An 18527-nucleotide genomic window follows, 5' to 3' on the forward strand; every position below is an offset into this window, starting at 1 on the left:
GGGGATATCCACATTGGTTCTCCCATGTGGTTATAAGACATCCTGAGGACTTAATCTCCATCCCTGCCGCGAGGCTTCTGGGGAACCTCCCTACGAAGGGAAGCTGCTTAGCAGACAGGAAGGACCTGACTCCAGGTCTCCAGACTGTGCTGACCCCAGCTCCCTCTGTCCCTAGGACATCGAGAAGACCATGAGCACGGCTCTGCACGAGTTGCGGGAACTCGAGAGGCAGAACACAGTCAAGCAGGCGCCAGATGTGGTGCTGGACACCCTGGAGCCCCTGAAGAACCCGCCAGGCCCCATCAGCTCGGAGCCCGCCAGTCCCCTTCACACCATCGTCATCCGCGACCCCGATGCCGCCATGCGCCGCAGCAGCAGCTCCTCCACCGAGATGATGACCACCTTCAAGCCAGCCCTGTCCGCCCGCCTGGCTGGCGCCCAGCTCCGCCCGCCCCCCATGCGGCCCGTGCGGCCGGTGGTCCAGCACCGGTCCAGCAGCAGCAGCAGCTCGGGCGTGGGCAGCCCGGCCGTGACGCCCACCGAGAAGATGTTCCCCAACAGCTCAGCGGACAAGTCGGGCACCATGTGACCTGCAGGATGGGCCGCACCGCCGCGGCCCACTGTGGCTCACCACGGCCCAGGGTGGCCTTGGTGGCTTCCACGTGCTTCCCAGTGACCCTGGCCTTGGAGGGCAGAGGTCAGTCTGGGAGGGTGTGTCTGTGCAGAGCTGAGGCCCAGGCGCTGGCTGCAGCTCACGTCCAGCCATGGGAATCCCACGGACCTCTCGCGTGTCAACAGACGACCAGAGGAGTGCTGGAGCTCGAGCAGCCCCAACCACAGCATTTCCTAACATGGAGGCAAAATACCACATGGCTTCTCCCGCATATCGTCACTGGAAACTTCCTCTCTCGACATTCTCTCTACATACGTATATGTGTGTGTATATCGATGTGTGCATATATACACATGTATATGTATGTATGTGTCTGTAGGTGTGTGTATATATATATATTTATGCATCTATATACATATACTAGATCTGGACACACACATACTAAGTGTATATAGTATCTCCTTTTTCTTTTTATGAAACTTAGATTTACCTCAGATCCATGCCACCAAACATCTCCCACCGAGTTATTTGGTGGGATTTGCAGGGACTTTTCTGGGAGAACTTAAAGGCCCACAGTAACTGCGAATGAAGCAATATACCACTAACCTGCAGAAAAACAAAGACAAAAACAGACTCCCACTGTCTCCAGAAGTCGTGGCCTTCCAGAACAGTCTGCCCCTCAAGGAAGGGTGGGGCAGGCAGTACCCCCAAGCAGGCTGCTCCCAGAGGTGGGGAACCCTTCATAGGAAATCCCCACCCCCGTCCACCCCAGAGACCCTGCCCTTCCACCCGGAGGCCAAAGGCCAACTGTACTCCCAAAGGCATGGGAGAAAGTTGGCGAGAAGACCCCTGACTACCACATCCTTGTGTTTGTGTGTAGAGACAAGGGATAGTGAGAACCTAAGCCCCATCGTAGCACAGTATTACATGTGGTTGGGAAAAAGGGAAAAATAAAAATACAGTGGTGTGGAATACTTCAAAACCTAGAAACGCTGTAGGAATAAATCTGTGGTAACTATAGAGGTTTAACTTATATCATTTTCAAACTATTTAATTTTTTCTTTTCCTGGTTCTACTAATTATACTGTGTCAGATTTGGAACTAAACAGGCAAGGAGACTTTGAGTCACATCGTTTTCATTTTAAATCAGGCTGTGATGCACTGTGGCTGGTGCCGTCTTGCATGAAACGCATGAGCCGTGAGCGCCCAGTTCAGACTGGGGCCAGGGAGGGGCAGTCCTTGGCACTTTCTGTCCTAGAGGACACTGTCAGTTGAGTTAATACAAGTGACATAGCTTCCCTTCCCTCCCCCTTCACCCACTCCCTCCAGAACATTTAGTGTAGATGAAAATGTGGTGATAGAAATGGGTGCATGATCTTCATGTGTAACAGCAAGGCCTTTGCCTCTTGGCCGAGTAAAGCCCTTCCGGGTCGCTCTCCTTTGATTCCATTTTACCTCCTCTTCTGATCACTTCCAGAGATGAGCTGTTTCTGGATAATGGCACACGGGCAAATCTGTGTGCCCTGTGGGCCCCTGTTACTTACCCTCTCCTGCCAAACCCAGGGGCTTTTCCCTACTGTTCCCACGCTTCCTCTCTCTCGAGGCCACTGAAATTTGGAGTCAAAAGGCCCAGAGTCTGAGTCCCAGCCCTGAGCACTTAGGAGACTTCTGACTTAGGGTTTGTCACTCCACCTCATTGAGCCTGACTTTTCTGCTCCATAAAATAGGGTAATAAAGGTCAAACATCAGTGAGCAAGCTGTGTACACTGGAAAACGTTGAATCAATACAATGCTCTTGTGATTATCATTAGTAAGGTAAGTCTTAGATCAGAACCCTCCAGCCCTTCTTTTTGAAACCTCCCAATGGCATTTCAGAAGTGAGCAGTGGAATTTTCCTGCCATCTTAATAACAGCCCTGGATTCCATCATTAACATTTTAGCCCATTGGATTAACTGGTGCCCTCTCCTCTGGTCCCCCACAAAAAGGTAAATACACCCAAAGGGAGGGACCTAGTTAAGTCACTGGCACCTAGATGAATTAGGAGAGTAAAGCCACTGCCTTGTCTGAAGGACTGGACTTGACACCCCACAGTGGAAGGGAGCATCAGGAAAGGAACAAAAAAAAGGATCTCAGGGAGAGGCCAGTGTCAAACTTGACCTCCCTCGTTTGGCCTAGAATGAACCCTTCTCTTTAGCTCCTGGATATGAAAGTCCATCTGCCTTGGAGCACAGAAAGAAATTGCCATTTTACAGCTTAAGAGAGTAAGGCCTTGGGCTGTGCTGTGACCTGCCCAAGATTTGACACTGGCTAGGAGCAGAGGCTGCGTCAGGCTCTTCAAGTCATGTGTTTGCATGCTGGACGCTATACTGTCCAGCCAGGACACAAGACTTCTGATTTCTACCCTCAAGATACTCCCAGATCCTAAATCCAGTAGCCTCCCAGGCAAAATATAGCAATCTGCCACAACTGCCAGATGAAAAGCAACAATCAGAGTAGAAAAATCTGTTGCCTGATATACATAACACCAATCAGACCATGTGGATTTTTCTCTGAATTGACTGATTTTGTTTTTTTCTTACTGAAAATGGACCTGCCTTTCACTGAATTTTCTGAGGGCAGAGTCTTAGCTGTTTTCTTTAAGCACCTTTTTTTTTTTTTTTTTCCATTGGGAAATGGCTGATGAGTTCACATTTAGGGATGTACACACACAGATGGCAGACGTCTCCCCACTCATCCAGCCCCAAATCTGAGCCTTGACGCAGGCCAAGTGGAAAAATACTTTCCCACCCCCCTCCCCTGTTCCCACTTCCTCATCTGGCACTATGCATGTCTCACTCACCCTCCACAGCACTCAGTCCCATCAACGTTCACTGAACATTGGCTTTCTCTTTCTGACTCCTGCCTGTTTTAGTCCACTATATATTGCTGTATTTGCTTAAATGCTGGAAAGTAACTGTTAAAATGTGAAATTGTAATTTTTAAAAAGGCTACAATTAAATTTTAGCCAATGCCACTCACCAAATCTTTGCACCTAGTAGATAGATCAATGTAAAAACAAATAACCTAACTGTACAGTGAGTGTGGGGGAAATGTAGTAACCTAGTTAGTAGTCTTCAATATAACCAATTGTACAAGGGGAAGTGGTGTTTACCTACTTGTTCATCACCATTATTGAAAGCCGTACTGATCAGTTAGTTGACAACGGGCATTTTTTTTTTCTTTGCTTCATGGAATGATTTCTTTTCTTAACCTTCGACTTATCCTGAGGTCAAGCCTTTTGTCTTTATGTATAACCGATGTTCAGTCTATTTTAGGAATGAACCAGCAAGTTGTTCATTTAAAACTGACCAAAGACAATTAATTCCTGGTCTAGTTTCCTGGGCCTTGTGGCTCAGCTGCCGCTAAAGAGCTTTTTGGATAAAATTGAGAACAAGCTGTGCTTCCTACCCCACTCTCCCCCTCCCCTTTTATTCCCTTTTCCTCTTAAAGAGCTGCTCTGAGCTGTGGGATTCTATGAAAAATTCTTGCCTTTCCTTGTTTCAGTGCTAACGATTTCTCACCTTGAAGCGCCTTTTGAACCCCGGACAGAGTGCACAATTGGAGGGAATTGCGAGCTTGGGAATTAGACTTTGGAGTCTTTTCTCTGAAGTCACCAGGCCAGGGGTCAGGAGAGAGATGGATTCCCAAGGGATGAAAGGTTTCTATTCAATGAAGAAATCGGAGTGGGAAGAGACACAGGGAAATTGAGCCATATTTTGGCTATCGGCTGGAACCAGCAGTTCAGAGATCTGCCTTATAAACATTTAAAACTGGTTTGTGGTACACAAAGAGGAGCCAGTGTGGGAACGGGCCTTTATGTGGGGCTTTCTTCTCTGTTGGAGTCCCTTGGAGTGCCTTGTTGGGTATATTTCTTTGTCATTCAGGAGGCACGAATCTGGAGGACTTCTCGTGACCTGGTCGTGATGTGGCACTCAGTGCATGTACACAGCTAATGGAAAAAGGACTCGGGTAATGGTTCTTCCTCTCAGTCTTTCTATTCCTAACTTTTCACACATCCAGATGGTTCCACACTAGTGCAAATGCCTCATTCTCCTGGGAAACCCAGAAAGAAGAGTGGCTGGCTCACAACCATGGGGTTAGTCCCTGCTGGGCTGGGAGTGGGGGTGGTGGCCAGGAGGAAAGGCAGAAAGGGGTGAGCCGAGGTGTTGCCTAGCTGATTTTCTGCTGTGCAGAGCTAATGCTGACATTTCATGTCAACTTCCCTGGTTCTCTGGGGTCTCCTCTCCTCTGAGCAGCCACATAGAGCATTCCCCACATATCCAAAGCTGCCCAGGGGAGTCGAGAGAAGGGACTTTGCTGTCAGGTCCAAGCCCTTCTGACCTCCCTGAGATTGATCTGCCAGTGTCCTGCTGTCCCTCTGGGACTGGCCACATGGCCATCGCTGCCCCTTGTTGACACCTCCTTTCTGTGTGAACTGTCCCCGGCAAATAACAAAGCTGTTCCTTGAACCAGAACAACCAGAGTGCACTTTTCCTTCCTTAGACGGAGGTAGATCCTGGCTAGGGTTTCTGCCCAGGCCCTTGTTCCCGGCAGTGTGACTGTTTACATGGTTTGGCAATAGGTTTGATTCTGATTGCTTCAGAGTGGCTGGTCTATTTTGTTTCCTTTGGTTTCCTTCCTCCCCAAATTGTGACAGGAAAAACAAACCAAAACCACCTAGGAAATTGCTGGTTGCCTGTCCCCACGTGATGATAAATGTTGCCCTCTTCTGGATATCATTTCTCTACCTTACGACCAAACGCCCGTCCTATAGAGTGTCTGATTGGATCCTCTGTCACGTATTCTGATGGTGCCTGCTGGTTTGACGTGGAGCTATCCTGTGAAATAAAACAGCTTAACTTTTCTCAAACATGCTCCAGTGGTTTTTGAAAGGGCAAGGTGGCACATCAGGGGTGGAGAGGTCCTGGGGGGAGTCCCCATCCTCCAGTCCACACTGTCTGCCTGCTTCCCCCAGGAACCACCTTTGAAATGTCCTTTAGCTCAGATCCAACAAGATGAAGGTAAGGTTACAAGGAGGACCACTTCCATTGTAGAGCTAACTGAAGAAGGTAACTAACTGTAGGATGACTGCTGGGGAAAGAGGGTTTGGAAATGTCAAAGCAAAGGCAAGTTTGGAGTAGTAGCTGTCATCTGCAGAAAGTGTCTTCAAAAGTTTAAGATAAATTAACAGAGGCCACTGGGTACTGATACATCAAGGCACATGCAACATTTTGATGTTCATTGTCTACAAACGTCATACAACCTCTTGGACTTTTGTTTTTACCTGTATGAGTTTGTGAACTGCTTATTGACCACTTATTTCTGTCCCACCCACTAGATTAAACCCTTTACCTGTATTTTCTCATTTAATTCTCAATACACCATTGAAGTATCATTATTATACTCTGCCCTGCAGATGAGGAAACTGAGGCTCTGAGAGGCTAAACAGCTTGCCCAAGGTTAGGCTAGGAAGTAGAGAAGCCAGAATTTGAATTCAGTCTGCCTAACTCCAAACCCATGCTCTTTATAAGTTTGTCGTACTGCCTCTGATTTGAGCATTGTACTCATTACAGCAGTATTAGGGGCAGGATTTCATGATGAAGGTAGCTTGCTGCTTGCTGCAGTCAAGAAATACTCCAGGGCCTTTATATCCCACCAAGACTTTGCATCAGGGAAGAATACAAGTTGCCCAAAGGAGATTGTGGGGCTGCCCATGAAAAATAATAAATGGTGATGGTTTTCAGTCTCTCTTTCTGATTAAACCTCTGCTGGATCTTCATGGAAGGGCCTCTTTACAGCCTCAGTGACTCATTCCCACCGAAAACGCTCATCACTCAATGATGGTCTCTTGCTAATTCCAGACTCCTCTGCTGTGAAAATGTCTTAGTCTATTTTCTGTTGCTGTAACAGAATAGAACAGACTGGGTAATTCATAAAGAAAAACAGCTTATTTGGCTCATGGTTCTGGAGGCTGGAAAGTCCAAGAACATGACACTAGCATCTGGCTAGGGTCATCTCATGGTGGAAGGCAGAAGGGCAAAAGAGACAGTGTGAGGGGCAGACTCTTTTATAACCTTCTCTCATGATAACAATCCTACGCCCATGGCAATGACATTAATTGATTCATGAGGGTGGAGCCCTCATGAACCAGTCACCTCTTATTAGGTGCCCTCTCCCAAGATTATTGCATTGGGTATGAAGTTTCCAACACATAAATTTGGGGGACACATGCAAACTACTAACCTTCTAAGAGGCTAAACTTTGTATGTGTTCCATAATCTGTGTACTTGCTCATCGCAACAGTACGCAGTTGAAAGCTTCAAATCAGGAGCCTCTCATTCATTCAACAAGCATGTATGAAGCACCTTTTTATGCAACTTGCCTCAAGTTAGCTGCTGGGGACACAGAACGATGAGCCCCAGTTCCTTTCCTCAAGTTGCATACAATCTAATTGCACAAAATGATCGCTCTAGAATTCTAAGATTGACTTTGACTCAATGTTAAATAGAACAGTGTCTCTAACCCACAGAGGCACAAAGGGGAGATTTTAGCTACTTGACTGTTTTGTCAGCCACAAAGCATAGACCATTGCTGGATTGTCCATTGCACATCTGTTTAGGAATTTTTTGTTTGCAGATGACAAACTATTCAACCCAAACAGCCCTAAGCAAAAAAGAATTTATTGGCTCACATGGGTGGAAACTCCAGGCTAGAAATGGCTTCAAACCCAGGATGATGTGAGGATGTGAGTGTTGTCTCCGGGGTGCAGTTCTCTTCTTTCACGTTGGCTCTGCTCAGCTCTCTGGGTTGACTTTATGCTCAGACAGGTTGTCTGATATTTTGCGGTTGCCCAGTGGCTGCTGAAGTTTCCACTACCTGCACCTCCTCAGCTTCAGTAGTCTTGGGTCTGATTCTCACTGACCAGAATTAAGCCACAGGTTTATCCCAAAAGCAGACCAAGGGGATGGAATAGACAAATGGCCTAAGCAACCTGTATTTTCAAGGGTGGTGTCAACCCCACCAAGACTTTGCATCAGGGAAGAATACAAGTTGCCCAAAGGAGATTGTGGGGCTGCCCATGAAAAATAATGAATGGTGATGGTTTTCAGTCTCTCAGTTTTAGGGTAGTTAGCTATGCAGCAATAGCTAACTGATACACTAGAAAAATGCTCACTCAAATATGTAGAATTTTGTCCTTGTCCATGGACTCTACATTAACTTCACAATAATAAAGTTAACATCCATCAAGTGCATTCTGTATGTTGACACATTACCAAGCACTTCACATGCCTTGCCTCATTGAATTCTTACAAACAACTTGTGGGGGTAGATTCTGCTAGCACCTCCAGTTAATAAATGAGAAGACTGACCCTCAGGGAGTTTAAAATGCAGGGACTTAAAGCACTTTCAGGCCAGCAAGAATTCCGTGGCCCCCAAATGCCTAGCTGCAGGGAGGTCTGCTTGCCTTGACTACCACCTTAGGAGTAAGGTCTATCCCAGCTTATCTCAGGAACCTATGATAGCTCTGTTACTCATCCATTTCTTTTAAGCCCTAACATTGAGAATACCTATTATTGATTCCTTGCATTAGTGCCACATGTGTCTTTACTGTTGTTGAGAACATTTTCTATTTTCCCATTTTTCTACTCCAACTCTCCCAAGAACATAGAGATTATATTAGGTGGGATGTTCATTTTACAGATGGGGAAACTGAGGAACAGAGGAGCTTCAGGGCTTGTCCCAAGTCCCAGGATCACATTGAGGGAGAGAAAGGGTCTCTGGCTTTCCTGGACCCTGGCCCATGCTCCCTAGACCCCAGCCACTCTCCCTCCACCCACCCCAAGCATCTCCCACTCCCATGCTTCACACTGGCTGGGTGATTTGGACGAGCTTCAGTCATGGGTGTAAGTGCAAAGGCTCTGGATTCAGACAGATCTGAGTGTGGATCCCAATACTGGCTTGTATCAGCTGGTTGACCTTAGCAAGTGACAAAACCTCCTGGAGCCTCCATTTCCTCAGGAACACAGGGCTAAGAAGGCTCTGCTCCACAGGGTTGTTTGCGGCCTGGAGTGGATGATCTACGTAACATCCCTGGACCATCCAGGCAATCAGCAAAGGCTGCTGTGTTCATCCATGGTTGCTTCTGCTCCTTAAAGAGTTTCTGCTTCATCTCCATGCTCTGCAGACAGAAAGAGCAGGTTGTTGGGCATCTGATGAGTGATTGAACTGAAGGAGCTCTAAGGAAAAAGCTTCAATGGGATTCTGCCATTCATTGGCTACCAGATTTGGGGAATGTCTCTTCCCCTGTCTGGGCCTCAGTATCCTCATCTGTAAAACAAGGGGGTTGGGGAAGCTGATCTTGATTATTTCCTCCAGCTCTGAGGGCTCACTCAGTGCCTTGGCTGAAGGCTGCAGAAGCACACATAGGGGAGGGCCACCAGCCCCACCACATCCCCTCTGCTTTCTAAGCGGAGCTCCCTTAATGGCCATGTTTGGTATTGTGCTACCCCACCCCCTGACTCCATTGGATTGAGCCAAGGATGGCAGCTGATGCAACAGCAGTTGATGGTAGATTGGTTAGTCACCATGGCCCTTGGTAAAGCTGGACCTGCAGATGACCTTTCTTGGGAAGCTTGACCCAGAAGTAACAAAATGACAGGCCTTGTAAGCAGGAGGAGCAGAAGATGAGAGGCCACAACAACGAGGAGGTCGGAGGCAGAGAGGTGGCCCTTCTGCACCGTAGGGAGGCTGAAGTCACTAGGGATGAGACTCTGAGAGCACAATGACAAAACCAATGGGCAAAGCCAATGGCGGAGATCACAGGCTTCGAGAGCAAAGCCATCCAGTCCCCAGAGAGAGCCAGAACCTCCAGTTGAGTACCTGCCCCAGTGCCTATTCCTCACTGGGAGACCTTACATTCAAGCCCTCCTTACCTGGTGTAACTTGAGTGGGATTTCTGCTTCTTGCAATTAAAACGTAAAAGGGGCTCACGCCTGTAATCCCAGCACTTTGGGAGGCTGAGGCAGGGGGATTGTTTGAGGTCAGGAGTTCGAGACCAGCCTGGCCAACATGGAGAAACCCCGTCTCTACAAAAAACAGAAAACTTAGCTAGGTGTGGTGGTGCATGCCTGTAGTCCCAGCTACTTAGGAGACTGAGGCAGGAGAATCACTTGAACCAAGTGGGTGGAGGTTGCAGTGAGCTGATATTGTGCTACTGCACTCCAGCCTGGGCAACAGAGCGAGATTCTGTCAAAAAAAAAAAAAAAAGAAAAAAGAAAAAGTAGACAGAATGATAATAGCCAACCTGTTTGAGCACTTACTGTGTTCTAAGCCCCTTCACATATAAAGGCCAACTCATTAGTCCTCTCAACCACCCTTTAAAGCAGGTACTAATGTTACTCCAGCTTAACCTACGAGGAAATAGTACAGACAGGCTAAGTAACTTGCCATGGGACACACTACTTAGGCATCACGGAGCTGGGGTTCAGAACTAGGCAGTCTCACTCTGGAGCTGGGTCTTCATTCTCTCTCTTAGGCCTGAGGATGAGGCAGGACACTGGGTGTGATCTGAAACAGACAGCTTCACCGAACTGGGAGTGTTTGACCCAAGATACCTCACCCAGAGGGAGTTTGTGCCCCCTTGGCATGGGGGGTGCTGTGGTGGGGTGAGTGGTCATCGGCTGCTCACACAGACCCGAAAGAAGGAGCAAGGATGGATACAGGGTTTCACCAGGCCATCCTGCCCCAGGCTGCAGCCAAGGGTCAGATCCTGCCTGTAACACAAGGGAGCATTTTATGTTGGGAAATTCCCTAGAGAAAGAGGTGTGCGGGGGTTGGGGAAAGGCCTCCTAGGAACAGCCTCCCAGACAATTGCCTCCACCCCTAAGCAGGGAAGTCTAGAAAGGACCCCGCTGCTGCCTCAGTGCAAGCAGCAAGGCATGGCCTTGGAGTAGCCTGAAGAGGAGCTTTAGCAGTGGAGGGTTGTGGAGAAGGATGGGGGTGAGGCGGGAGTAAGAGACCCCCCAGAACCCCCCCAACCCCCAACACCTCACATCCTCCTCAACATGCCCCCACTGCTGCCCCTGGAAGCAGCAGAAGTGGCAGTTTTCTTTTGGGCAGTGAGCAGAGGTTTGTGTTTAAATAAAGGGATGCTAAGAAGAGGCAGAGAGAGGACAAGAACTTCCCAGGCCTTTTCAGCCACCCCAGAAAGCAGGTCAGCCTCACACTGGAGGCCCGGGGCCAGCTCCATACTGGACCCCAGGCTGGGATTTGTGGGGTGGCTAAAAAGGCCTGGGACCTTCCTCTGATACTGAGAGAACCTAGTATCACGTCTCCCAACCACTCCTCACTGCCTCAGAGACACCTCCCCTGACCTCCTTGCTTAAAGCAGTCACCATGAGGTTAATATGTTTTATTTTCTTCATTGCCCTTATCATCATTGGAATTGATTTGTTTCTTTATGTGTAGTCTGTCTCCCCCAACCCAGAGTGTAAGCTCCAGAAAATCTGGGGTTTTGTCTATCTTGTCCATACTATCTCGAGATGGTAGTAGGGTGTCTAGCACATAGTGGTACTCAATAATTATTTATGGATGAAATGAATATTCAACAATAGCTGGGGGAAAGTGCCATTTCTGAGTGAAGTGGGCTTGGTAGCTAAACAAAGTCACATCTTTGAAGGTCATTCCCTCATTTAACAAACAGTTCTTGAAACTTACTTTGTGCCAAGTGTTGTTCTGGGTACTGGGGATGCAGCCTTGAACCAAGCAGACCAGGATCCCAATGGAGTTTGTGGCCAAATGCTGGCGACAGATAATGACAATCACAAAGCCAGAAACACCCAGGGCATGGGGAGGAAGAATATTGGAATCTGCTTTAGACTGAGAGGTTGGGACGGCCTCTCTGAGGAGGGGAGTTTAAACTGGGAAAAGCCTGAGACCACCATGCCAAGGGGTGACCAGGCAGGCACATGAAGAGAAAGAGATTGGCACAGGAGAAGAATGGAGAAGGCCACATGGCTGGAGGGGGTGAGAGATGTGAGAACAGCTGTCTAGAAGAGCACAGGTAGGGCCTTTTGAGCCATGGTGACCATTTTGAAGTTATTCTAAGAACAATGAGAAGCCCTTGGAAGGTTGCAATAGGGGCATTACTTGATTCTACTTATTATTGTTAAAAAATTAACGGCTGAGTGTGGTGGCTCATGCCTGTAATCCCAGCACTTTGGGAGACTAAGTCGGGAGGATCTCTTGAGGCCAGGAGTCTGAGACCAGCCTGGTCAACGGAATGAGATCTTATCTCTACTAAAAAAATAAAAATAAAAAATTAGCTAGGTGCGGTAGGGCGCTCCTGTAGTCCCAGCTACTTAGGAGGCAGAGGCAAGAAGATCACTTGAGCCCAGGAATTTAAGGCTGCAGTGAGCCAGTATTGTGCCACTGCCCTCCAGCCTGGGTGACAGAATGAGACCTTGTCTAAAAATAATAATAATAATAATAATGATAGTAATAATTCATCATCTCTGGCTCTGGACCACAGCCACTTTTTAACAATGGAGGGCTTGGGTGATAATTGAGGATTAAAGTGCTGCAGGGGGCCATGATGCTATGTTATGAATCCCAGATTACAGTGAACCTGCTTCTCTTTATCTGAGGGCCGATGCAAGAGGAAGAGTATTATTATTATTATTATCATTATTATTATTTTTCGAGATGAAGTCTTGCTTTGTCACCCAGGCTAGAGTGCAGTGGCACAGTCTTGGCTCACTGCAACCTCTGCCTCCCGGGCTCAAGCAATTCTTCTGTCCCAGCCTCCCAAGTAGCTGGGATTACGGGCGACCATCCCCGTGCCCGGCTAATTGTTTGTATTTTTAATAGAGATGAGTTTTCACCATGTTGGCCAGGCTGGTCTCGAACTCCTGACCTCAAGTGATCTACCCGCCTCGGCCTCCCAAAGTGCTGGGATTACAGGCATGAGCCACCGGGCCTGGCCAGGAGGAAGTATTATTATTAGTGTTTCTGAGCCTTGAGTGCCCCCATTCCGTGTTGTTTCCGGACTTCCAGCTCTGCTTCCCTTCTCCATCCAGACATCCACACATGGTCCATCTGACCCACTGAGAGACTGATTCAAATTCCTTCTAACATGGAGATCAATGGCCCCTGCATGCCACGGAGCTGCAGACTTCCCTTCCCAGGCAACTCAGAGTCCAGTCATCCGTGGAACAAGATTTTCCTTCTTCATTTGCCAGTTATTGTAACTGAACATAAACTAGTGCTTAGAGGTCTTTAATCTGATAAATAGCATGGCCCTTTTTGCTTTATACCATGCTGTCGAGAAATGTATTAAGGACTTGGTTGGTTACCAGTGACAACAACCCAACTTAGCCTGGTTTGTATCACAAGGCATGCTTTTTGCCCCATCTGTATGAAAAGTCCAGAGATAAAAATGGATTTAAGCAGGCTGGGCCCAAGTAGTCCAAGGATGTCAACAGCATTGGGTCTCTCCACTTCTCAGCCCTGCATTCTTTCACACCGTACTCTCAGGCTGACTCTTCTCAAGTGATGGCAAAGATGGCTCAAAGCAGTTCTAGACTTGTGTCCTAGCATTTAGCTACCCCAGTAGAAAAAACTGTCTCTCTTTCCCAGTGAATGAGTCAGAGTCCCAGGATTGCCTCTGATTGGCCTAGCTTGAGTCACATGCTTATCATGAACCAATCACTGAGTGGAGGGTGGGTCTTACTGTCATTGACCAGATCTGGTTACTTGCCCAGTCTTGAGCCAGATTTGGGATCAGCTTTGCCTGACCACATGGTTGAGAGTAAGGTAAGGGCTGTTTCCCAAAAGGAATAGATGAGTTCTATTATTTGGAAGGATGATGCTGCGGCCAGGTGTGGTGGCTCACTCCTGTAATCCCAGCACTGTGGGAGATCCCAGCACTGTAATCCCAGCACTGTAGGGAGGGAGGTTCACTTGAGGGTAGGAGTTTGAGACCAACCTGGGTAACATAGTGAGACTCTGTCACTACACGCACGCGCGCGCACACACACACACACACACACACACACACGAGGCAGGCATGGTGGCGTGAGCCTGTGTGTAATTCCTGCTGCTTGGGAGGCTGAGGTAGGAGGATCTCACTTGAGCCCAGGAGTTTGAGGCTGCAGTGAGCCGTGATCACACCATTGCCCTCTAGTCTGGGCAGCAGAGTGAGATCCTGCCTCTTGAAAGAAAGAAAGAACAAAGATGCTGAGCAGGCAAAGCCCAGAGAGCTTATCAAGAGCTCCAGTCTCCAGAGGACACTCTTGAGAAACACATTCATAGCATGGTGTTGGACATTCTCACATCCCTTCCCCAGGTCCACAGGCCCCTGTCGACTGCAGGATCACACCCCTGTCTCCAGGTAAATGCTTTGTCTTTCCACAGCACCCATCCCCAAAAAGGAGTACAGCCACCCTGATGGATATGAACGAGGACTCCAAGGCCAGGCTGCCTGGGTTTAAATCCCAGCTTCCCTCCTTTCTCGTTGAAAGACCTCAGGAAAGTTAACACTTCAGTTCTCATTTCTAAAGTAGGGATAGTAACAGCCCTGCCTTGTAGGCTTGCTGTTGGGACTGCATCTGACACAGAGAAACCCCCAATAAATGTAGCTGCTGTAGTTGTGATCTTGCCTTTTGGAGAGTCTTGATTCCAGCGCCCCAGTCCCAAAGCTGCATTCACCATTTTCTCCATATAGACAGGTAAATATGTTCATGTTGAGCACTTACTCTGTGCTAGGCACTGTTTTAAGCAATTTTTCATAGACGGTCTCATTCTCTTGCAACAGACAGCTATAAGATATAAACTATTATTAGTCCTGTGAGGTTCAGAGAGGTAAAGTAATTTTCCCAAGATCACAGTAGATAAGTGGTAAACCCTAATGCATGCAGATCAACTCACCCAACATGAGTGGCCAGCTACCTTCATTCCCCACATTAATTTCTTTGTTTCCAACATGCCTGGCCAAGGTCTCCATTTCCAGTGATGCCAAACACAGAGATACCTGTGTTTCTGGTAGACCCAGGAGGACAGAAGTTCCTGGTCACCATCCCTTCCTTGGCCTCCAGATACAGACATAATATATGTGGCTGCAGGATCCCAGATCGGGTGAATTCGACATTTTGTCCCCTATAGGCCCAGCACAGGCCCCTGCACATAGTGCTTACTAAATGATGGGTTAGAAGAGAAGATGATAAGTAAATAAATTATGCACGAGTGGGGTGATTGCCTATCTGCAGTTCCCTCTCAAAGCGTGAGCCCACATCCAGCCTGATACTCTGCTGCCCTCATGTGGTCATTTGTAAGATGGCAGGCAGGGTATGCAGCCTCTAATTTTTATTATGAAAAACTTCAAATTTACAGAATGCAGAGAATAGCATAGTTAACCCATTATGTCTATCATCTAGTTTTAAAAATTATTCACATTTTTATGAGTTTGCTTTACCTCTGTTTTTGAATTTCAAAAAAATCGCTAACACCATGACATTTTACCCTGAAACATATCAGTGTATGTCTCTAAAAATGACATTTTCCTGCCTGATGATGACAATCTCATGATCACACTGAATAAAACTAATTACAATTTCTCAATAAAATGTTACCTAATCCATATTCCATTTTCCTTGATTGTTCCAAAAATGTCTTTTTAAAGTTGCTTTGTTCAAATCAGCATCCCATCTAATGAGTATTGTCTCTTAATTTTTCTAGAGTATGCCCCGTCATGACTGGCTGAGCTTGTTTTCTGGTGAAATGCCCCACAACCAACATTTGCCTGACTTCTTCCTTGAGTTGTCAATTCACTGGTTGCTGTCCTCCCCTGTATGTTTTTTTTATTTTATTCTATTTATTTTTTTGAGATAGGGTGTCATTCCATCGCCCAGGCTGGAGTGCTGTGGTGCAATCATGGCTCCATGCAAACTTGCCTTTCTGGACTTAGATGATTTTCCCACCTCAGCCTCCTGAGTAGCCAGGACTACAGGTGTGCACTACCATCACTGATTAATTTTTTGTATTTTTTTTTTCTTTTGGTAGAGACTGGGGTGGGGGCTGAATCTCACTATGTTGCCCAGGCTGGTCTCAAACTCCTGGGATCAAATTTGGCCCCCCAAAGTGCTGAGATTACAGGCGTGAGCCACCATGCCTGATCCTACTCTGTATGTCTTTTAAATGGTAAGTTGGATCTAAACCTTTGATTAGATTCAGTTTCACCATTTTTGGAGAGTACACTTCCTAGGTGACGTGCACTTCATATTACATCACATCAGGAGGTACCCACTGCTTGGTGCCCACTTTTAGGAGCAAAAAACTTGATGAATAAGTTCAGGTGGGTTCATCCTCATCTTTCTCTGTGAGTAACAAGTGAACTTGTTGGCCTGATAATTTGGGGACCTGATACATATCCAGTTCCCCAAGAACCACTCTCAGAATTGTTTTATCACCCATTGGTGATCATTGCTTGAAACAATAATATTTCATTGGAATCTGCAAAATGGTGAGTTTCTAATTTTATCATTCCTTCTATATGTTTTAGCTACTAATAGAATACTTATCCACAAGAGCTAGTATTTCTCTAAACATAGCTTATTCTGAAAAGGAAGAATAAATGCTTAATTCTTTTCTATTATTTATCAACTTTCAGAGTAAGAAGCTGATACAATGACAACCACCAATGGCAGTAAATGAAGGCTTTCCTTTGTTTTGCTGAGATTAATTATAACTTTCTGGATGTAAAAATATCCAGTGCATTTCAATCCGTTGCAATTGATGTTCTTTTTATTGCTTAAGTGTGTAGAAGCAAGTTCAAGCTGCCTCTTACATCCACTAGTTTTCAACTTCTTTATTGGGGGCACAATAAGATGTTCTAGGCTCATCTTGTACCTGCCCTGCCCCAGACCTAAAACCAAACATTTCTCCAAGAAACACTGATTGCTTTTAGTGGGGATGGTATTTAGAGACCACACTCCACACACGGCAAGTGGGAGAGCTGAGATTTGGACCCAAGCAGTCTGACTTCAGAGTTGGTGCTCTTAACCTTTGTATCCTCTGGTCAACATATTTATTAGTGATGATAACAGTAATAATTACAACTATAACTCCCACTGCCATACGCAGCCGTTCACCATGTGACAGGTGCTCTGCTAGGTGATTTCCAGCCTTTTTAAAAGACCTAATCCTTATAACAGCCCTCTAAGTTAGTCATTATTATTTCAATCTTACAGAAGAGGAAAATAAGGCTCAGAGAAATGAGTGTCTTATCCGAGACCAGATGGTAAGTGACAGAGCATGGATTCAGATTTCTGTCTGTGTGACTCTACATCATGTTCCCTTCATTGCTGTAAACTATATCAATTGGTGACAATTCTGTCTCCTTTCAATGGTTCTTTGCTTGGCTCCCTGAGCCCTGGCACTCCTATGTCCCAGGGCCCCAGGCTCAGGCATGTGTTTGGTGTCTTTCTGGGTAACTCACCCAGAGAACATTTGTTGGGTCCTCTCTACATTTGTGGTGTCTATCCAGGTCACTCACAGCTGTGCTAGGGCACAGAGGAGTTGGGAAGAGAAAGGCTGGTTCTGTCTCCTCCAGGAGCCCATGGTTTAGTGAGGGAGACTAAATAGTTACCATTAGTGTGTTTGTGCTGTAAGAGGTATAACCTGCTTTCACTCCCCCAGAGGAGCAGTCAGCTCTCCTCTGGGGCTCTTTGAAACCAAATAAGCTTTAACAACCAAAAAAGTAGGGCGTCCAGACGCCATGACAGATGGTGGGAGAGATTTTCTGGCACAGGACTCAGACACACACCTTTCAAATGGTTGCAGGTTGGTGGCTGCCTCTTTGTAAGGAAGAATGGCTAGGAGCCTATGGAGGCAGGAGGAGTTGCACGGGCCAGCCCCTGGCACCCGTAATCGGCATTATGCACCAGAATGGAAGCAGAGCAGAGACAGGCACAGGGATCTAACAGAGCAGGAGAGGATGCTGGGAGTTGGCTATGGGAAAGATGAAGGACCAGCAGGACTGGGGCTCCAGCCACTCTGTGTCTGGGGGCTCCTGGGCCAGGCTCCGGGCAAGTGGAAGACTCCTGTACAGGGTCACCGTGGTTTTTAATCATTGCAGCAGTAAACCATTGCTGTGGAACAACCCATGCCCACAGTTAGAGGCTTAAGAGAATAAACATTTATTATTTGCCATGATCCCGTGGGTATGTTGAGCAGTTTTCTGGTCAGGGCTGGCTGAACTGATCTCTGCAGTAAGCAGGTGCTTTGGCTGGGGCTGGATAGTCTAAGATGACCTCACTTATGTATTGTAGGTGGTCTGATGTTGGCTGAGGTGACAAGGATAACTTGGCTCTCTGTCTCTGATCACCCAGTAGGATCACAAGCTGGGGCTTATTCACATGGTGGCTATTAGTGCACAAGCCTCTGCTTGGGTAACCTTTGTTAATGCCCTGTTGGCCAAAGCAAATCACGAGATCAACCCCAGATTCAAGGAGTGGAGCCACAGACCCACCTGTTGCTGGAAGGAGTCCCATGGAAACAAAGTGTGGATAGGCAGGGGAAAAATTTATAAGCATTTTTGCAACCTGCTTAATTGCAGGCCCCCATTCCCTCTTTTTCTGTATGTCACACCCTGTTGTTCATTTGGGGCATCACTCCCACTCCCAAACTCACACTTAGATAATCTGAGGCACAGCAGTTGGTTCAAGAATGGGCATGTGACCCACTTCTGGCCAATGAGACTTGGTCCTGGTACTTTTGCTGAGAACTGTTGGGAACGAGGTCCGTCCTTTCTGCTGAGGCAGCTGTGCTTATAGAATGTAGGCCTGGAGCTTCTGGAGCCATGTTTGCCTCTCATGGGGG

At 47.1% G+C, this 18527-nt stretch overlaps 1 protein-coding gene across 5 annotated transcripts in view; it reads left to right on the forward strand.

Annotated features, from left to right (window-relative positions):
• The window catches only part of SRGAP3 (SLIT-ROBO Rho GTPase activating protein 3), a 383768-nt gene extending 378245 nt beyond the window's left edge, over positions 1 to 5523 (forward strand). For all 5 annotated transcript variants that reach the window (XM_063661806.1, XM_054482929.2, XM_054482932.2 and 2 more), the window contains one exon: positions 176 to 5523. In XM_063661806.1, coding sequence (XP_063517876.1) covers positions 176 to 589 — 414 coding nt within the window. In that variant the 3' untranslated portion in view covers positions 590 to 5523. The remainder of the gene's footprint in view (positions 1 to 175) is intronic.
• Positions 5524 to 18527: the final 13004 nt, after the last annotated feature.

This window comes from Pongo pygmaeus, chromosome 2, assembly GCF_028885625.2.
Source record: "Pongo pygmaeus isolate AG05252 chromosome 2, NHGRI_mPonPyg2-v2.0_pri, whole genome shotgun sequence".
Classification (NCBI taxonomy): Eukaryota; Metazoa; Chordata; class Mammalia; order Primates; family Hominidae; genus Pongo; species Pongo pygmaeus.